This window comes from Equus asinus, chromosome 1 (assembly GCF_041296235.1).
Source record: "Equus asinus isolate D_3611 breed Donkey chromosome 1, EquAss-T2T_v2, whole genome shotgun sequence".
Taxonomy (NCBI): domain Eukaryota; kingdom Metazoa; phylum Chordata; class Mammalia; order Perissodactyla; family Equidae; genus Equus; species Equus asinus.
Genome location: NC_091790.1, coordinates 165,140,369 through 165,162,038, shown reverse-complemented (window position 1 = coordinate 165,162,038; position 21,670 = coordinate 165,140,369). Strand labels below are relative to the sequence as shown.

The 21,670-nt window shown below is 35.0% G+C and overlaps 1 protein-coding gene across 4 annotated transcripts in view; it reads right to left on the bottom strand.

Moving 5' to 3' along the window:
* The window catches only part of SEPTIN7 (septin 7), a 114,773-nt gene that overhangs the window by 46,445 nt on the left and 46,658 nt on the right, over positions 1-21,670 (bottom strand). For all 4 annotated transcript variants that reach the window (XM_070511764.1, XM_070511767.1, XM_014840735.3 and 1 more), the window contains one exon: positions 3,707-3,813. In XM_070511764.1, the coding sequence (XP_070367865.1) occupies positions 3,707-3,813 (107 nt within the window). The remainder of the gene's footprint in view (positions 1-3,706; positions 3,814-21,670) is intronic.

Here is a 21,670-nt window from a genome sequence, read left to right as displayed (position 1 = left end):
TATAAGAACTCTGGCCTTGCTCTGAGTGAGAAAGGAAGCCACTGAAGAGTTTTGAGTAGAGGTGCAACATGGTCTGATTTACACTGTAAAAAGAGACTCTCACTGCCTGTTAAAAAGAGTCAGGTGGTGCCCAAGGATCAAATCAGGGAGACAAGTTAGGAGGCTATTGTAATAAACCAGGAATCGAGATGATGGAACCCAGGATATGAGAGGTACTAGGGAAGTGGAAAGAAGTGGTAGGTAGGATTCTGGATATATTGTGAAAATAGAGGTAATGGGATTTGCAGATGGACTGCACGTGAAGTTAGAGAGGAAGAAAGGAGTTAAAAATGACTCCAAGTTTTTTGGTCTGAGCAACTAGAAAGGTAGAGTGTCATTTACTGACATGAAGAAACCTGCAGGGAGAGCAGCTGGTTTAGGGTAGACAGTACCATATGGTCTATCAATATTTTTGATACATTTGTTGATTTGTTCAGGAAATTTATTTTTGGCATAAAGACTTCAAGGAGATAGGTTTTGTTGAACTAATCTAGAAATAATTCTTAGTCCCCATAGCTACTTTTCATCTTTTGGTATTATATTTTCTTTTCTGAAAGGCATTTTTTAAAAAATTACAAAAGCATGCTCACTGCATAGAATTGAGGAGATAGAATAAAAAAGAAAAGCATGAGGTCCCACAATACGGGGAATCACTGACAACAATTCGATATGAATCCTATTTAATATGCTTTTTACAATATGTGGACCACATCAGAATAAGCACGGTTATAACTACATTACAAGCAATCTCTCATTGTCTGAGCAAATACTTTGTTGTAGAGTATGTATGTTAAACTAGATTTGTATGTGTTGAATTCTTGAGACTGCAAGTGCCAATACTTTCATCTGTTCAGAAAAGAGCAAAAATCACTGCATGGGTGAATCAAGAGAGCTAGAAATATTGTTCTTTTGTCCTTATTAAACAAAGTAAAATAATACATAGTAAGGTACAAAACTTTCATGAGTTAACTGGCTTTCATCATCCACTCATCCATTACCGTTTACTGTAATTTCAAGCCTAGTACTTAAAGGAAGTCAATACCCTCCTGAGTCCAGCTTGCAAATTCAAACATAATAAGCAACAGCAAACATCATGTGTGTACCATTTGAAACAAAAAACCACTTCTCTCAAACATCCATTACTAGCTAGCATCAGATGGGTCAGCCTTATTGCCTATAAAGGCATTTTTTGTTATTTTAACTACTTTCATATAATACATAACTATGAGGAAAAGATGACTTCACTGATCAGATTATTTTGTCATCATTTTTGTCTAAATTTCCTAATTAGGAAAACTCTCCCCCTATGTCAGATTTTGAAATAAACCAAAAGAAAACTGATTATTTGTTAGACCAAATATTATTAAAAAGGGAGAGATGTACTAAAGAAAGGCTAATCCACTTATTAAGAACTGGTTAATCTATTAAATTAACATTTAAGCATCTACAGTATAGAGATAGTATAGCTTGACAGAATACAGACTAAACCAGACTGCTTAGATTCATATCCTAATTCTGCCACTCTAACTACGTGATCTCAAGCACGTTGCCAGCTCCATGCCTCAATCTCTACATTTGTAAAATGGGGATTATAATACAACTTATCTCATAAAGTTGTTGTAAGAATTAAATAAGTTAATGCACTTGAAGTTCTCGGAATAGTACCTGGAAGATGTTAATGACTAAGTGTTGTTTTATTATTAACATAGGCCTGGCATTATGCTTGCGCTAGAACTACAAAGAAGACTCCTCACCAGCACTAATCACCAAGAACACTATTGGTAGGTACGTGATCATTAAGATCTCACAGATATTTTACACTAAATATTCCTGAACTTAGGAATCTATACTGTGGGGTTCCTTTAACATTTCTACATGCCTAGTTTACTGATCTTGAATTTAAATACCTAAACGAAGAAAGTTAAAAGTTTATCTTCTTGCTTAGGGTTAAAATATCCAATACCACAAAATAAATAAGCAATGTATTATGTACCCAGTTTTTAGAACACAATTTTGCAGGTAATCTGAAATCTCAAGCTCTATGAAGGATACAAAAAAAAGAAAAATCCTAAAACAGAAAAACTTTAAAAAGGAGAAATAAAATATTTACTTCACAGAATTACGTTGTAGGGATCCAATTACTAAACCGCATCTTGCAATTCGATATAAGTGAGTTTCATGCCCAGAATTTCCAGACTGTCCTTCCATCTTGTGCATTGGGATAATCACTACCAATTCTTCAAATTCAGCTCTAGCATTACTACCTTCAGAAAGCCTGCTCCAGCCAAAATTGGTCACTCCCTTCCTCTCTGCTTATGTGCTGTGTATTACTTCATCAATTCACCAAAAATTTTTTCAATCAATAGTTGAGAGCAGTGTGGCCCAACAAAAATGAAATGTGAGCTACATTAGTAATTTTAAATTTTTCAGGACCCACTTTAAAAAGTAATCACAAACAGGTGAAATTAATATATTTCCTTTAACCCAACATAACCAAACTATTATCACTGAAAAATGTAATTAACATAAAATTATTAACAAGATACTTGACATTCTGTTTTACATATAAGTCTTCAAAATCCAGGGTGTATTTTATACATGTATAACATCTCAATTTGGACTACCCACATTTTAAGAGCTCAACAGCCACATGTGGCTACTGGTTACTGTAACGGACAGTGTAGATCTGGAGTCTAGAACTCTGCAATATGAAGCGTGGTCTATAGGCCAGCAGCATTGGCATCAATGGGATTTTGTTAGAAATGCAGAATCTCAACCCACTTCAGACCTACTAGGAGAGAAACCTAATTTATCAAGCTCCCCAGGTGATCTGAATGCACATTAAAGATTGAGAAGTACTAAATCAGATTACACACTACACATAGCTTGGGAGCCTTAACAAATTGCTATTGCCAGTCAACTATCAAGTGGTATTATGCTACTGACTAATAGAGAACATTGTATTTAAACAATAATGGCTTTTCTGCAAATCATGTTTTCTCTACACTGTTCAAGAGAACTTTCTGCAATGGTGGAAATAAATCAGTGGTGCCCCAAATGGTAGCCACTCGCCACATATGGCTACTAAGCAATTAAAATGTGATTGGTACGACTGAGAAACTGAATTTTTAATTTCATTAACTTTTAACTCATTCAAACTTAAATAGCTACCACTTGGCAAGTAGCTACCATATCAGACAGAGTAACTCTAGGGGTATTACTTACTACATCACAGTGTAATCTCTAGGAGGGTCCTCAGGACAAATTTAGAAGGTTGTAATCAAGATAATTCCTGTAATTAGCTGTACCTCGCTCTCTTTTGTTTTTTTGCTGAGGAAGACTACCCTGAGCTAACATCTGTGTCACTCTTTCTCCACTTTATATGTGGGTCACCGCCACAGCACGGCTGATGAGTGGTGTAGGTTCGCACCTGGGATCCAAACCTGCAAACCCAGGCTGCCCAGGGAGAGCGCACCAAACTTAACCACTACACCATGGGGCTGACCCAGTCTCTTTTCTTTAATCAACAATCATGTTTACCACTTAACACTGGCTGAAGACAAATTTGAAACCTACTCTAAGGAAGCATAATAAAAGTTATAGCATGTTTTTGTGTGTGTTAACATTACTCCAGCTTATCATCAATGAAAAACACTAATAGACATACCTGTACAGTCTTTTTTATTCTATGGGAAGGACCTGGATACTCTGGAGAATACAAATCTGTGAGGAACAATGAGTTGATTAATGTTGACTTTCCCAGTCCAGATTCACCTAAAAGAAATAGGGTGGAAAAACCTGTTAAAGTCAGCCACTTTATCAACCTTAAATATCCAACTAATGCTATAGTCAAGCTTGCTTTATGCAAGTACTTCTTACTGGAACAAGAAAGTGACATTAAAAAATATACTGTAAAGACTCCCTATTAGAATAAGTTCTTTGTCCTCATTTTCTTATTTATCAATCAAAGTAGACTCATGTTTCCAAGGATTTCTTTTGGCTTTATAATTCCACAATCTGTGTTCTTTAAAAGTAATGTATCAGATACAAGAGTCTCCATTTTTAACAGTAATATATCTGTTATCAGGGACCAAAGTTAGCCATGAAGGAAACACCCCAGTTGGATATTATATTGCTGCTTCAGTGAAATAAAACATAAAAAAGTTAAATATAAATGTTTATTATAGACAATAATTAATGAATGACCAAACCAAGAAATTACGCAGCTATAAAAAACTAGAAATCTGCTGACAAAAAGAAGAAAAATTAATCACAGTGCACTTCAGTATAAAAGTAAACCAAAACAACTACTTTCAATTTATTCACCCATATACCAATCAGCTTAAGTATAAAGAACACCTCTTCATAAACCAGACTCCAAAAAACTGTAGGTAATTACTTTTTATAGTGCTTCTGCTTGAGATAGGAGGTAGGAATGGAGGAAGGCAGGACAAAATTTCCACCAAGATCACATACACTTCTTTGACCCTCTAGTACACGACACTAAACACAGTTAATTTTTACAAAAATAAAGTTTCAGTATATAGAAACAAGATTAAAATAAATTACAAATCACATTAAAGTCAGATAAAACAGACTGAAGTCAAGGGGCAGGCCCAGTGGTGCAGCAGCTAAGTTTGCATGTTCCATTTTGGCAGCCCAGGGTTCACTGGTTCGGATCTACGCACTGCTTGTCAAGCCATGCTGTGGCAGGCGTCCTACATATAAAGTAGAGGAAGATGGGCACGGGTGTTAGCCCAGGGCTAGTCTTCCTCAAAAAATTAATTAATTAATTAATTGTTTAAAAATATCACAAGATGCAAAGAAGGACATTACATATCTATAAAAGGGTCAATTCAAGAAGTGGATATTAGAATTATAAACATACATACACCAAACAAGAGAGCTCCAAAATATATAAAGCAAACATTGACAGAATTGAAGGGGAAAATGGACAGTTTTACAACAATAGTTGGAGACTTCAACACTCCACTTTCAATAATAGAAGAACCAGACAGAAGATACATAAGGAAATAGAGGACTTGAACAATGCTATAAACCAATTAGACCTAATAAACAGACAAAACACTCCATCCAACAATACCAAATGCCCACTTTTCTCAAGTGCACATGGAGCATTTTCCAACACTGATCATAAAATCAAACAAGTCTTAATAAATTTTAAAAGACTGAAATCATACAAAGTATCTTTTCCCATCACAACAGAATGAAACCAGAAATCAACAACACAAAGGAAAATGGAAAAATTAACAAATATGTAGAAATTAAACACCACATTCTTAAACAACTAGTGGGTCTAATAAGACATCACAAGGGAAATTACAAAATACCATGAAGCAAAGGACAATGAAAACACAACATACTAAAACTTATGGGATACAGAAAAATCAGAGCTAAGAGGGAAACTTACAAGGATTTACAAGAATGCTTACATAAAAATGAAGGTGTGAAGTCAACAACCTAACTTTACAACTTAAGGAACTAAAAAAACAAAGAGTAAGCTAAATCCAAAGCTAGAAAACAAAAGAAATATTAGAGAGGAGAGATAAATAAAATAGAGAACAGAAAAACAACAGAGAAAACTCAAAGAAACCAAAGGTTAGTGCTTAGAAAAGATCAACAAAATTGGCAAACCTTTAGCTAGATTGAGAATAAAAGAAGGAAGATTCAAATTACTAAAATCAGAAAAGAAAGTGTGGACATTACTCCTGATTTTACAGAAATAAAAAGGACTATAAGAGGGTACTATGAATAACTGTATACCAATAAACTGGATAACCTAGATGAAAGGGACAAATTCGCCAAAACATACAACCTACTAAGACTGAATCATAAATAAATAGAAAATCTGAATAGACTTATAGCTAGTAAAGAGATTGAATCAGTAATCAAAAACCTCCCCAAAAAGAAAAGCCCTATACCAGATGGCATCACTGGTGAATACTACCAACATTTAAATCAAAATTAACACCAACCCCCCTTAAACTCTTCCAAGAAACTGAAGAGGAAGGAACACTTACAAACTCATTCTATTCAGCCAGCATTACCCTGATACCAAGTCAGACAAAGACACTACAAGAAAAGAAAATTACAGTCCAATATCTCTGATGAATATTGATGTAAATATCCTCAACAAAATATTAGGAAACATAATTCAACAGCAAACATTAGAAGAATTATACACCATGACCAAGTGAGATTTATTCCTGGAATGCAAGAATGGCTCAACATATGAAAATAAATCAACATAATACACCACATTAACAGAATGAAGAAAAAAGCATTTGACAAAATTCATCCCCCTATATGATTAAAAAAAAAAATATATCGATAAAAGAAAAAATACCTCCCTATAATGAAGACCATATATGAAAAACTCACAGCTAACATTATAGACAATGGTGAAAAACTGAAGGCTTTTGGGGCTGGCCCCGTGGCCGAGTGGTTAAGTTCGCGCGCTCCGCTGCAGGCGGCCCAGTGTTTCGTTGGTTCGAATCCTGGGCGCGGACATGGCACTGCTCATCAAACCACGCTGAGGCAGCGTCCCACATACCACAACCAGAAGAACCCACAACGAAGAATATACAACTATGTACCGGGGGGCTTTGGGGAGAAAAAGGAAAAAATAAAATCTTTAAAAAAAAAAAAAGAAAAAAAACTGAAGGCTTTTCCTCTAAGATCAGGAACAAGACAAGGATGTCAGCTTTCACCTCTACTACTCAATATAGAAGCCAGAGCAATTAGGCAAGAAAAAGAAATGCAAGGCAACCAAATTAGAAAGGAAGAAATAAAAGTGTAAAATTATCTCTGTCCACAGATGATATGATCTTATATTTAGAAATCCTAAAGATTTCACGCACACACACAAAAGAACTTGTTAGAGCTAATAAACCAATTAAGCAAAGTTGTAGAAGACAAAAGCAATACACAAAAATCAATTGTTTCTGTATATTAACAATGAACAATCTAAAAAAGAAATTAAGAAAACAATCCCATTTACAACAGCATGAAAAAGAATCAAGTACTTAGTAATAAACTTAACCAAGAAGCCTAAAGACTTGTACACTGAAAGAAATTAAAGAAGACCCAAATAAATGGAAAGATATCCCATGTTCATGAAGTGAAAGGCTTAATATTGCTATGTCAGTACTACCTAAAGTGAGCCACAGATTCAACTCACTCCTTATCAAAATCTCAACAACTTTTTTTTTGCAGAAATAGGAAAAAACCCATCGTAAAGATCATATAGAACCTCAAGGGACCCAAAATAGCCAAAACAATCTTGAAAAAGAAAAAGAAAACTGGAGGACATGCTTCTTGATTTGAAAACTTACCAGAAAGCTACAATCAGAACAGTGTGGTGGTGGCATAAATACATATAAAACAATGAAACAGAACAGAGAGTCCAGATATAAACCCTCACATAAGGTGCCAAAACCATCCAATGGGGAAAGGACAGTCTTCACAACAAGCAGAGCTGGGAGAAGTAGACATCTACATGCAAAATAATGAAGTTGGATCCACACCTTACACCATAACAAAAATTAATTCCAAGTGAATCAAAGTTAAAAACATAAAACTCTTACAAGAAAACATAGAGGGAAAGCTTCTGATATTCAATTTGGCAATGATTTCTTGAACCATTTCTTGAATCAAGACAGGCAACAAAAGAAAAATAAACAAACTGGACTTAATGAAAATTAAAAACTTGGTGCATCAAAGGACACTATCAACAGAGTGAAAAAGACAAGCCATAGAATAGAAGGAGATATTCACAAATCATAAATGTGATAAGGGATTAATATTCACAACATATAAAGAACTCCTACAACTCAAAAACAAAAACCCAAACCACCCAATTTAAAAATGGGAAAGGGCTTAACTAGACATTTAAAGGATGCTCAATATCACTAGTTGTTAGGATACAAATCAAAATCATAATGATACCGCTTCACAGGCATTAGGGTGGCTATTACCAAAAAAAACCCAGAAAACAGCTGTTGGTGAAGATAGACAAATTGACATCCCTTACACATTGCTGGTGGGAATATTAGATGGTGTAGCCGTTGTAGAAAAAGGTATGACAGTTCCTCAAAAACTTAAACATGGCATTACCATATTACCCAGCAATTTCACTTCTGGTATATACCCAAAAGAACTGAAAGCAAAGAATTGAACCAATATTTGTACACCTATGTTCACAGTAGCATTATTTACAATAACCAAAAAGTGAAACTACCCAAGTGCCCATCAACATATGCATGGGATAAACAAAAGGTGGAAACAATTCAAATGCCCATCAGCAGATGAGTGGATAAACAAAATGTGGTATATACATACAAATGGAATATTATTCAGCCTTAAAACAGAATAAAATTCTGACACATACTACAATATGGATGAACCTTGAACATATATAATATACTAAGTGAAATTAGCCAGACACGAAAGGATAAACACTGTATGATTCTACTTATATTGAGGTACCTAGAATAGTCAAATTCATACAGGCAGATAGCAGAATAGTGGTTACCAGGGACTCGGAGAATGGGGAGTTATTGTTTGATGGGTATTGAGCTTCAGTTTGGGCTAATGAAAAGTTCTGGAGATAGACAGTGGTGATGGTTGAACAACAATGTGAAAGCACTTAACACTACTGAATTGTACACTTAAAAACGGTTAAAATGGTAAATATTGTGTTGTGTACATTTTACCACACACACAAAAACTGGCAGTAAGGGGAGTGACGGGATTGTCGTTGAGTTGATAATTAGTGAAGCTTTACTTCTATGTTTAAATTTTTCAATATTAAAAGTAACGAGTATATATATGCATTCTAATCTATTTTATAGTTCAATGATTAACATTTAAAAGCTATAAGGGCTGGCCCCATGGCCTAGTTGTTAAGTTCGGCACACTTCACTTTGGTGGTCCAGGTTCATTCCCAGGCATGGATCTACACCACTGCTGTGGCAGAGACCCACATACAAAATAGAGGAAGATGAGCACAGATGTTAGCTCAGAGCAAATCTTTAAGCTTTCAAAAGAAAAAGAGGAAAATTGGCAAGGGATGTTAGTTCAGGGGGAATGTTCCTCAGCAAAACAAACAAATAAATAAAAGCTATAGAAGCCTATGTAATTTCACAATAAAAAGTAACAGTAATTTTCTACTTCAATATCTTCCGAATAATTCCTTAAATTCAAACATAACCTCAGTTACCAGTTTGGTGTATATCCTTCCATGCTTTCTCTTTCACATATATACATGTATACCCCATTTTACTGTGCTTTGCTTTACTGCACTTTCCAGATATTGCATTTTTTAAAATTGAACATTTGTGGCAGCCCTCATTGTTCAAGTCTATTTGTGCCATTTTTCCAACAGCATTTACATTTTTTCAGGAATGAAGTAATTTTTAATTAAGGTATGTAGATTGTTTTTTAGACATAATGCAACTGCACACAAACTACGGTATAGTGTAAACATAATTTTCGTATGTGCTGGGAAACGAAAAACTTCATAGTACTTGCTTTATTGCCATATTTGCTTTACTGCAGTGGTCTGGAACCAAACCCGCAATATCTCCAAGGTAAGCTTGTAAATATAAATGTATATACAGTCATGCACCACAGAATGACGTTTCAGTCAGTGACAGACTATATACGACGGTGATCCCATGAGATTAGCAGCATATAGCCTAGATGCGTACTGGGCTATACCATCTAGATTTGTCTAAGTACATTTTGTGATGTTCATATAATGACGAAATCACCTAATGACACAGTTCTCAGAACATATCCCTGTTGTTAAGTGACACGACTGTACATGAATGGACTAAATGTACGCACAGAGACAAAAATGGACTCATTCCATGCATTTTATACTGTAAATTCCTTTTTAAAAAATGTAACAATCGTGGCCATCTCCCTTCAAATCAAAACATACTTATCTACCTTATTCTGAATAAGTGTCTAATGCTCCATACTATAGACATAATTTATTCATCCCTTATTAATGCACGTGCAAGATGTTTTAAATTTTTTGCTCCTAAAAATAATACTATAATAAAAACTATGTATATAGCTTTATATACTGTTATCAGGTATACATCTTTATATATTGTTACTTCTATTTGTCACATAAACACCCAGAAATGAGATTTTGGATTCAAAGAATACATATATTTTCAACTTTGATAAACACTGGCAGATACTTCATCCAAAAAGCTGTAGCAATTAACTCTGAAGAAAAATGTATATAATCAGAATCTCCTATTATGAGATTCATGTGTAACTGAATGATAATGTATGATATCCTTTGAGTGGACTGAATTTAAGAACACAGAAGAAAAAGTTATGAAAAGGATTGGAAAGGAAATATTTTTTAAGAGATGAATGGGGGTGTGGAAACTGTTTTAGAAAGAGAAAAAAGGAAAAACTCAGCAGAAGAACACAGGATAAATATGAAAGAGGAAACAGGATTCACAAATGCAGGGCTCTGAAAATTCTGGTAATATTATTTGGTCTAGTACCTAGGAGTGTAAAAATGTGAAAACCTAGAAAAGTGTAAGAATAACATGATCCTTCTGGCCCTCTCCCAGAAAAAGAAGGGTGTGCTTTTCCTTTGAATGTATAGAAAATCAGTAAATATTCCAATTTCCCCCATTCTGTTTACAATATCTTTCCTTAGGGTAGCCTTTTTCAATAACAACCTTTTGAGATAGTTATTTACCATTGAGGAAAAAAGCTCAGGGAAGTTAAGTGATTTGCCTAAGGTAATGTAGCATTTTGGTGTTATAAGTGAGACTAAAGTACACCCAACAATTCTTGCTTTCAAGTTCAAGAATTTTCCTGCCACAGTAATAGATGGCTTAAGTATTTGGGGAAAGAAATTTACAAACAAGTATTCACAGAAAAGCAGTATTAAATTCCAAACATTTTTATCTACTGATTAAGGTACAGCAAGTTCCCTTGGGTTTACATTAGGATAAACTTGAAAAAACTTTAGCGATATACAGGTTCAAAATTCCTGGCTTTTCCACTTAACAGACCTGAAACCTTTTCGCTTCAGTTTCCTAACCAGCAAAATGAAGAGAATACTAATTATTGAGTAGTGAGGACTAAAAGAAATGAAAACTAGCATCTGGTACACACTATTTCATAGCGTGGGTACTCAGGTTTTAAATTCACAAAACTTCTGGTCCAAATAGTCCAAATCAAGGAATTTTTATCCCTTCTCATAAAAACATGATTTGACAGTAAAACTGACTCCCTCAGAAATGGCTATTTAATGTAATCACACCCCCAAAAAAATCAAAATTTGACACTGTTTCATAAATACCAACTGAAACCAACTTTTAAGCTCCTAAAATGGTTAGCATTTCTATTTTAGGCTGCTTACTTCCTACTTTGATCTTTACTGCCATAATCACCATGCAGAGGAACTTGATCAATTTCCTCAGCTAAGTTTAAAAAAGAGGTGGGTGTAAATTTCATACTTAAGAATTATATTGTCATTGATGATTTAATAACCTATAAGTTTCTTTCCTCCATTACTATCATGGGGTAAAAATAGAATGATATAGCAATTATTTGTATATCTCTATGCTTATAGGCCTGCCTTCAACCCTTCAATAACTGCTCACAGGAATTTAGACAAGTTATTTTACAGCTGATAAATTAAATATATAATGAAAACATACAATAAAGTTTAGTATATATCTGACACTGGAGAACTTAGGCTCATGATTTTCCTATTTAAGGACAAGACTATTTGCTTTTTTTGAGCAATTCTCCTTTCAGGAACAATGATCAAGACCGCTCCTCTAATTCTAAATAGCATGTACCTTATACTATTACAAAACTTCTAAATGCTGTCTGCTTTTTTATACTCATTAAATATCAGAAAATACCTAACTATACTTTCATTTATGATTTTTCCCCCCAGTGAATTTTTTTCTCTATTTTTAGACTCTTGACATTGACTACATGAAGTAGTAGCTTGTATACTCTGAACTAAAACTTAACTATGGTCAATTTTTGACATGTCAGGAGGTATCTAAATAAATCAACTTCCATCCACTCCTAGACAAACTCACACTGAAATTACAGGTCAAAGCTTTAAGATTCAACTCTTATGTGGTATCCCTAAAAGGTGGCTACAGCAACAGAAGATAAATTATCTTGCTTAAAATCAAGATAAAAAATTTCAAGAAACTTTACCAACATTTGTGGAGGTTAAAAAAATGTCACACTAAACTGACAGTGAGTATGTGGAAAGCAGCAGCTAACCTGCAATTTAAAGGGAAATAAATTCACCAGCTTGTTCTGTATATTTTATATTCTTTTTGGCTAATGTACAACATGAACCATGACTTTACTAACTGAGGGATCTCTATCAAAGTAAACACTACAAATAATACAGGGTATCATTTGGCCAAGGAAACGATAATTCTAGAATCCAATCCAACACTGTTCACATGTAACAGGCGTTTTTCTAGTTCTCATCTCCACATTTATGCTTGTAGTCATTTCTAAGTTAGAGTTAGATTTCTAAGCTGATTCTGTGCAAAGTAAAACTTTTTTAGAAGAACTACTCAATTTCCTTAATTCTGAGATACGTTTCCCCCATCAACATTTCTAAAAATATACATCTCTTATAATCAAAATGTACATTTACTGTACTATTTCTTACCTCCCCCAAATCAAGTTTGATTATATGTTTCATAGTAGATTGTATCTTGGAATCAAAAAAACCCGGGAAGATCAAAATACTTCTTCCCTCAAACTCAGTAGGAAGAGCCAAATCAAAGAATGGAGATCTTAATTATTTTTTCTCACAGTTTAAAATCTGACATTTAATTTTTAGAATAAGTTACTCTGAACTAAAATAATTTCCATTTCTAATTTGCAGGGCCCCAATGGAATAGGTTTTAATAATAAGGAAGGTAACCAGGTCCTTCTCACCTTAGCTCATGAGATGCGAGAACAAAGCTCCCACTTGAGTAAGTTACAAGCTGTAGGAGAACAGTCCTCCAAGGGCCAAGTTTCATTCAGGGCAAGGAGGTAGAAGGAATGTACCAAGAAACAGTTAAGAATTCAGAATAAAACAATGTGCTGAACATGGAATGGAAGATCCAGAGGAAGTAGTGGAACGGTTGGTGGCGTGGCCAAGTAACGGATGAGAACCTAAAGGGGAATACAGGAGAGAGACCAACGACAGACACAGGAAGACTAAGTGTGAGGTGTGGAGGCCTTAATCCTCACAAACTTCTTAAAGAAAGGAGGCGATGCTCTCATTGGTGACCTAGAAGGGAACCCGAGAGTTGTGTTTTGGACCTACGCTTTCCTTCCCTTATACCAATATTTTCTGTTTTCATATCTTTCTAAAACAAACACATATTTTCCTCATTATGAATAACCAGTGACCAAAAAGCATATTGCAAAAGAGGTAAAATTACAGAGAAATTAAATTCTAACAAGTCAAATTCTGGTCAACTAAAAACTGTATAAGTTAATATTTTTGCTCTCAGACGTTTAAACATCCTCATCATGCACAAGATCACAATCAATAACTCACAAGTAGGGTCCCACGTAGAGAAAAAATCCTTAAACATTTGACTAATAAGGATTTTCTCTAGTAATAATTTTTCCTTTACTACTTGCCCTGATAAAAAACTATAACACTGAAAACTAAAACCAATGCCAAATTCTATAAAATATCCTCAGAGGGCAATGTGAAATACCACATACTACTTTGTATGAAATATAATTCAGTAAATATTATCACCTACTACGTACCAGGCACAGGGATTAAAAGGGTAACAGAATTCCCATTCTCATGGAACTTACAGACTGATAGGGGAGACCAACAAGTAAGTACACCCTATGAGCTCTAGACTGATATGTTTAGGATGGCAAAAAACATACAAGAGTAACTTCTAAATCAGATGGGAGTTGAAGAAGGTTTCCAGAAAGAGGTGACGACAAAGCTGGATCTTGAAAGATAGATAAAACCTAGCAAACTACAGAAAGATTACAGAAAAGAAAGAACCCACAGATAGAAAACAGAAGTTCAAATGAATGCAATTTATCTGGGTAAAATACATATGCCTGGGCTTCAGGCTCACAGCTACTAAATCAGTCTCCAGGATCAAGGCTTGGAAACCACAAATGATTCTGATTTGCAGCCAATGGTGGAGAGCCAGTGGCCTGCAGACTGGCAGAGAGGAAGGCTTTAAAAAAAAAAAAGGAAAAAAGCATTAAGACATATTGAGGGCTTAATTAGGGGAAAAGGGGGCAAGGAAAAGTGAAAGGGAAAAATCTTAAGATGCCCTTCAGGATTTTGTTTTGGACAATTAGAAGCATATTATAGTGATTACTAGCGCAGCATTTAACTTCAAGCTTTCTAGATGAGAATCTTACCCTTTATAGCATGATTATAGTGAGAAAGATACTTGAATTTTTCTGTTTCCTCACATACCAAATTAGCATAATACATGAGCTGTGAGGAATAAACCAGATAATACTTATGAACCCTAAGCACAGTGCCTGGTACACAGTAAGTACTCAATAAATATAGGTATTATTTCTTTGATACCATTTAATGAGATTAGAAATATAGGAAAACATGAGAAGGAACAGGATGAATTAAGGTAAGGATGTTTTGAGTTTAAAGCCCCTTTCAAAACTAAGTTAGGGGCCAGCCCCGTGGCGCAACCCTTAAGTTTCTGCGTTTCACTTCAGCAGCCTGGGGTGTGCCGGTTCGGATCCCGGGTACAGACACGGCACTGCTCATCAAGCCATGCTGTGGCAGGCATCCCAGGTATAACAAGTAGAGGAAGATGGGCACAGATGTTAGCTCAGGGCCACACTTCCTCAGCAAAAAGAGGAGGATTGGCAGCAGATGTTAGCTCACGGCTGATCTTCCTCAAAAATAAAAAAAAACTTTTAAAAACTAAGTTAAAGATTCTATATCAATACAGAACGGGATGAATTAAAAATCACTTAGCTTCAATTTAGACATTATCGGTTTTAAAAGTCAACTTTAAAAGATGGGTGTGAGTCTTAAAACAAGAATGGATGAATTAACAAACACAGATTTACATTTATATACAAGTGCACATGATTTGTTCCTATGTACAAGGCACTGTAGTAGAGGCTTAAGACAAAAAGATTTAAAAACAAGTAATTCCATTCTTATCTTTCCCTACAAACACAGCCACGAGCATACATACCCATACAAATCCATATACACACCCTCTATCCAGGTGGGAGAAACCTACAGTTTACGATTTCATTCAAACATGGTATAATGAAGATATGCACAAGGTATACAAGAGCACACAGGAGAGGCAAGAAACAGATTGTTATGGATCACAGAAAGTTTCCCAGTGAAATGATGAAGCTAAATTTTGAAAGATGAGCAGAAGTTCACCAGTACTCCCAATATTTCCAATATAGAACAAATTTTAACCTCCTTAAATTAGAAATACAGCACCTTCCTTGACCTACCTTAATTATGTGCAGTTCTTACCTGTACATCACCACAGCAAGGTATCTGTTGTTAATGGCTGCTACCACAAGGACCCTGAGCAGAATATCTTAATAGGTAAGACGTACTGCATCTCCTTATGCTAACCGGCTGGCTGCTCAAAGCTACCACGGTAGCAGTCTCCCTAAAGTGAGGACGATCTCAACTTAAAGACAGTTTTTTTTAAAGATTGCCCCTGAGCTAACATCTGCTGTCAATCTTTTTTTTTTTCTTCTTCCCAAAGCCCCCTACTACACAGCTGTATATTCTGGCTGTAGGTCCTTTTAGTCTTTGCTGTGTGGGATGCAGCCTCAGCACGGTTTGACGAGAGGTGCTAGGTCTGTGCCCAGGATTCGAACCAGCGAAACCCTAGGCCGCCAAAGCAGAGCGTGCAAACTTAACCACTCAGCCATGGGTCTGGCCCCATTAAAACAGTTTTGAACATGGCTACAGAGTTTCAGCCATGTGGCAGCTTCTTGGAATGTTCTCAAGAGTAGAACACTCCTTGCTCTTTTCTCCTTCCTGCTGGCTGGAATGCAAACATGATGCTTAGAGGTGAATTAACCATGTTAGACTATGAAGCACCTTGGGAAGAGAGAACATGCCCAGTTAAGGAACAAAAAAGGAAGCATCTGGGACACTGAGAACTTAAAGCACAGCCATCACTTCAATCCAAGACTATTCAACACTGGATTTTGAAATAGAGTAACAATAAATTCCTATATCGTTCAGACACTTATTTTTTAAGGTTCCATTACTTATAGTCAAATATAATCCAAACAATAATATTAATAAGACAAGCAAATGTAAACAACAAAAACCTAAAAGTCTCATTTTAGTAAGACATAGGAGAATTAAAAACACAAACCAGACAATATAAAAGATATGCTTTCCATGAATATTAATGCACTCAATAACATACCATCCAAATACATAATACTATTATTATTATAATATATGAATTAATCCAAGGAGAGAATTGGTAATTCAGTGTTAAGGTTTTGCTGTGTTTCCTTAGAGTCTACTAATTCTGTCTCTCATTTACAAACTTTACTTTGATTTATTTGCAAATTTCATATGTTAGAGGCAAGAATAAAAATAGCAACAAAACTTTTACAAATGCATAAGGAAGGGGCCAGCCATTAAGTTCACAGGTTCTGCTTCAGCAGCCCAGGGTGCGCCAGTTTAGACCCCGGGTGCAGACCTACGCACCACTTGGCAAGTCATGCTGTGGTAAGCATCCTACACATAAAACAGAGGAGGATGGGCACGGATGTTAGCTCAAGGCCAGTATTCCTCAGCAAAAAAGAGGAGGATTGGCAGCAGATGTTAGCTCAGGGCTAATCTTCGTCAAAAAACAAAAAAAAAAACACATAAGGCAAAAACTTAGAAACAATGAGAAGTTAACAGACCATCATAGTGAAAGACTTACACACCTCTGAGATACTGACAAACCAAGTGGTTAAAAAATGAAAATGATCTGAATAATTAATATGCTTGTCAACATGAATTCAAAAATTTCTACCTAGAGAATAAACAGATTTTTCAAATACGTATGGAATATTTATATAATCTGATTATATATTTGGCTGCAAAGAAATTCAATCAATACTGGAAAACACAGAAATCTACAGACCATATTCTCTGACTACAATGCAGTGAAATTAGAAATTAACAACAAAAGAATAATACAATCCATCTACCCATGTAGATATAAAACAGTATTTCCTCTCAATTCCTCTTATATGAAAAACTACTCAAATACAAACAAAATGAGTACTACATATGGGAACCTAAGAGAGACGACTAAAGTGGTGTTCAGAGAAAAATTTGTGCTTAAATAAGCCTAAAGAAAATAGATCAACCTTCAGAGTGGCTCTTGATGAAACTGCAAACTGATTCAGCTTTTCTAAGGAACAATGTGGCAGCCTATCAAAATTTAAATGCACATGCTTTTGACCCAGCAATTTCACTTTTAGAATGTACTTTACACAAGCATTTATATGTGTGCTTAAAAATACAAGGAACTTAATTAAGCATTGTTTGGAACTGTGAACACCCATGTCCATCACCAGCAGACTGTACAAAGCATGATAAATATATACTATGGAATACTACATAACTCCAAAGAATGAGGTAGCTCTTTATGTACTGAAATGGATATAAGCACAATATATTAAGTGAAGGGAAAAAACATTCACAGAACAGTATTTAGAGCACAGCATCATTTATATAAAAAAGAAATCTACATGGGAATGACTGGTGTATATAAAATTATAGAAAAATGCCATTAGATTTCTAACTGCTTGCTTGTCGCTAGAGAAGGGAATGAAATTGAAGGAGGGAGAAAAAGGAACCTCACTTCTTTACTAAATGTCTTTAGAATTTACATTTTTTAGAAAATAAAAATGTTTAGTTTTTATGAACTTTTCTTTTTTAGGGAGGGAATAAACATGTGAGACAGAGGAAAATGGAGTATAAGGGTAAAGTTGGCAACATAATGACTCTAAAGGGTACTATACTCAAAATAAACAAAAACAAATGTTGAATGCAGTGAAGCTACGCCTGAGTTTGCACATTAAATTATTAATTCCTACTTACATTTAGTAGAGTAATATTCCATACCAAAATGTCAGATATCCTATAATCATAAGACAAAATATAGCAGCCTTCTCCTAGTACTCTCAAGGGGACTTATAACTATAATCAATTCTTGCTCACTGGCTTTACTAAAGGGAAAGCATTAGTGTTGCTAATGCAAAATAAATCGTTGATAGTGCCATCGAGTCAATACTGACTCCCAGCGACCCTGTGTATAACAGAGTGGAACACTGTCTGGTCTTTTTGTGCCACCTTCTCACGTTCTGACACTATATCAAACAATGCTTTGCTGCTAGTCACAGAATTTTAATGGCCCATTTTCTCAGAAATGGGTGGCCAGGTCCTTCTTCCTAGTCTGTCCTAGCCTAGAAGTTTCACAGAAACCTGTCCACCATGGGTGACCCTGTTGGTATTTGAAATACTGGTGGCATAGCTTTCAGCATCACAGCAATATGCAGCCCCCACAGTACGACAACCAGGAGACAGTGCAAAATATCAGAAAGCTATAATTAGTCCCATCAACTCAAACTCTACTTAAACACAGAATTTGTGGAAACAACCTCAATTAAGTTTATCTCTGCATTATTTAGGAAACATTTAAGAATAACAAAATTCAGAATCATACATCCTAGCATAAGAAAACAAAATTATTCAATAAAAGATAGAATGCCTATGTGTAATATTTCATATTTCTTTAATAACTAATATTTTACATAATTTCTTTATAAAATGTGTAATATTTTATATTTCTTTACAACTAAGATTTTAAGATCTGCTAAGTGATCCAAATTAGTGACTATTTTACATTTATTTGACTTTGAAATGCACTATATACGTTCTGCAACAGAGTCATTACGACTCTCTCACTTTACTGAACTTTACAGGGAAATAACTGGATTAAAATTTTTTTCTGTCCTTGTTAAAACAAAATATTGTAATACTTACAATTTAAAATGTTAGATACTTTGTGAAAATTATAAGAGTAACTAAGTAGAGTCTGTAATACTACACTTGTACTTTAACACTGTAAGCAGGTTAAAACAACCCATGTCCTCTTTATCTTTGAGGTCTAGCCCATGAAAGCCATGCATATTCCATCATCATTCAAGAATATTACATTTTAAGCCTAAGAATAAAACATTCATGAAACATTTGTTCATAAGGTTTTGAAGAAAGTCACATCAATAATTGTTTATGACAGTTAAGGTCAGGTTCCTTTAAGTCCTTGAGATTTACAGGCTCTGAGAAGTTAAACAATTAAAGATACTGCTTATCTTTGTTTTACCCACCATCTCCTCAACTTTTCAGCCTTAGTTGGTTTCCCCCAACCTCCTAAAATATCTACTAATATCCAATACATGAAACACACTTTGAGACACAATATTGAATAATTCTTTGGCAAATTATTTTCCCTTAAGCATATATACTTATAGCAACTAATATAAATAATATTATTATACCAGTTAGGTAGAAAACTCATAGAGAACTTAAACTTTGAGCATTTTTCATGTGTATACTGTACATAAACACAATCACAGATGCTCCTCCTTAGTTTTATCATTAGTGGCTTGGAAAAAATCCACCTCATTACACAAACTGTGTAATAAGTACAAATAATGTGGTTTTATCATTAACATCGTTTTGCTAACTTATGTAGAGTCTAAGAACATTAGAACTGGAATAGCCCTTAGAGATACAAATGAAACCACTTTAGACATCAGAAAACTAAGCTAAAGAGAAGTTAGCTGACTGATACCAAGAGCACATCTAGTTAAAAGTGGCAGAGCAAGAAACAGAACACCAGTCTTCCAACCCTCAGCCCTGGAATTCTGTTCTTCATGTATATTTGCTTCTAAACGAAGTGTCTCAGAATCTCCACGGGACTCTCTCAGTGGGCAGTGGCTTTCAAACTTATTTTACCATGATGCACAGTAAAAAAAGAAAACAAAAAGGCCTTCTCCACACACACATTTTGCATCAAAACTTAGTATACACATACATACACGTATATTTACCTGTATTGTGTCAATGTGTGTATATACACAAAAAAGTTTCATAAAACAATACTCTTCATAGGTAAAATGCACTCTCTATTTCTAATCATTTCTATTATCCGTTTTTTAAAATGACTCACTAAATTGACTTAATGATCCAGTTTGAAAAAATAATCTGCCAAGTAGCATCAAGATTTCATTCAGATGAATACTTTCACTCCCAACATCCTATAGCTTCACCATCCCAATAGCTATCCTCTTATGGACTATTTACAGTTGACAGAAAACAAAGACAAATAAATTCATTTTATGATTATTTACTAAACAGCTGCTAAATGCAAGAACCGGGGACATTTCTGCCCCCAAAAAGTTTAATTTTGTTCAGAAACAAGCTATACAGTTAAATAAAAAGTACAGTGGGAATACATAAGGAACATCTAAGTATAGCTTGAAGAATGAAGGAAGGCTTCACAGAGCAAGCAACATTTCACTGAGACATGCACAGGAATTAATCAAGCAAACCAGTGAGCATCTAGGTAATGCTTAGAGGTGGAATGGCTTTAACAAAAGACAGAATCTCCACCCTCCAGTTTAGCATTTGGATGAGAGGAAAGGAAGATACAGGAGGATAAATAAGTTTAGGAATAAGGAGGATAAAATAATTAGTTTTAGAGAAATAAAACACATCTACTAAGACCTAACAGGCAACTGAATATAGTTTTAACTGGAGTGAAAACTATAAACAAAAAAATCAAGGCGTCTACACAGACTGTTTCACAAGTATCAAGGCTGATTTTCACTTCTCTTGAAAAAATGAAACTACAAGTCACAGGCAATAAATTATAGGTACAGCTTTACTAAAGAATGAAGACATGGAATCCCAGTGAGCAAACACTTAATCAAAGAAACGGCATACATTCCCTTAAAGGATTGGCTAATGTTTTGTTAAAATAAAACGGTCATGGTATTATAATTTTGATTCCCTCCTCTGACAGTTTTCATTAACTGACCAACTACACTTGCTGTCAGCTAAGAGGGATTTATTTTGCTGTATTATGGTGTAATAAACACAAGCAGACCGGGATCCTAATTCCTTCTCTGCCACTAGGAGCTTAATGGCAGCGAACAGGGCTTGTTCATCTCTAGATTCTCAGGGACTAGACTAGTAACCGGTACTTTGCAGGTGGTTATTAAATTATACTGAATAAATGAATGCAAAGATAAGATGTAGTCTTTCCTCTCAAAAATCTTAAGTAAAGTAGGAGAGGTAAGATATGCAAACAAATAACTATAATACAAGGCAGAATTTGATCAAGACTATGAATGAAATACCCAAGAGCAACAGCATTTTAGAGAGCTGAGAGATCACACCAGCCTTGAAAGGGGGCCATCTTTCAATGAGGCTTTGAAAGACGGCGTAGCATTTCAATTACCTGAAATATTTATATGCATAATAGGCCACTTTTACCATCTTGCAGAAATA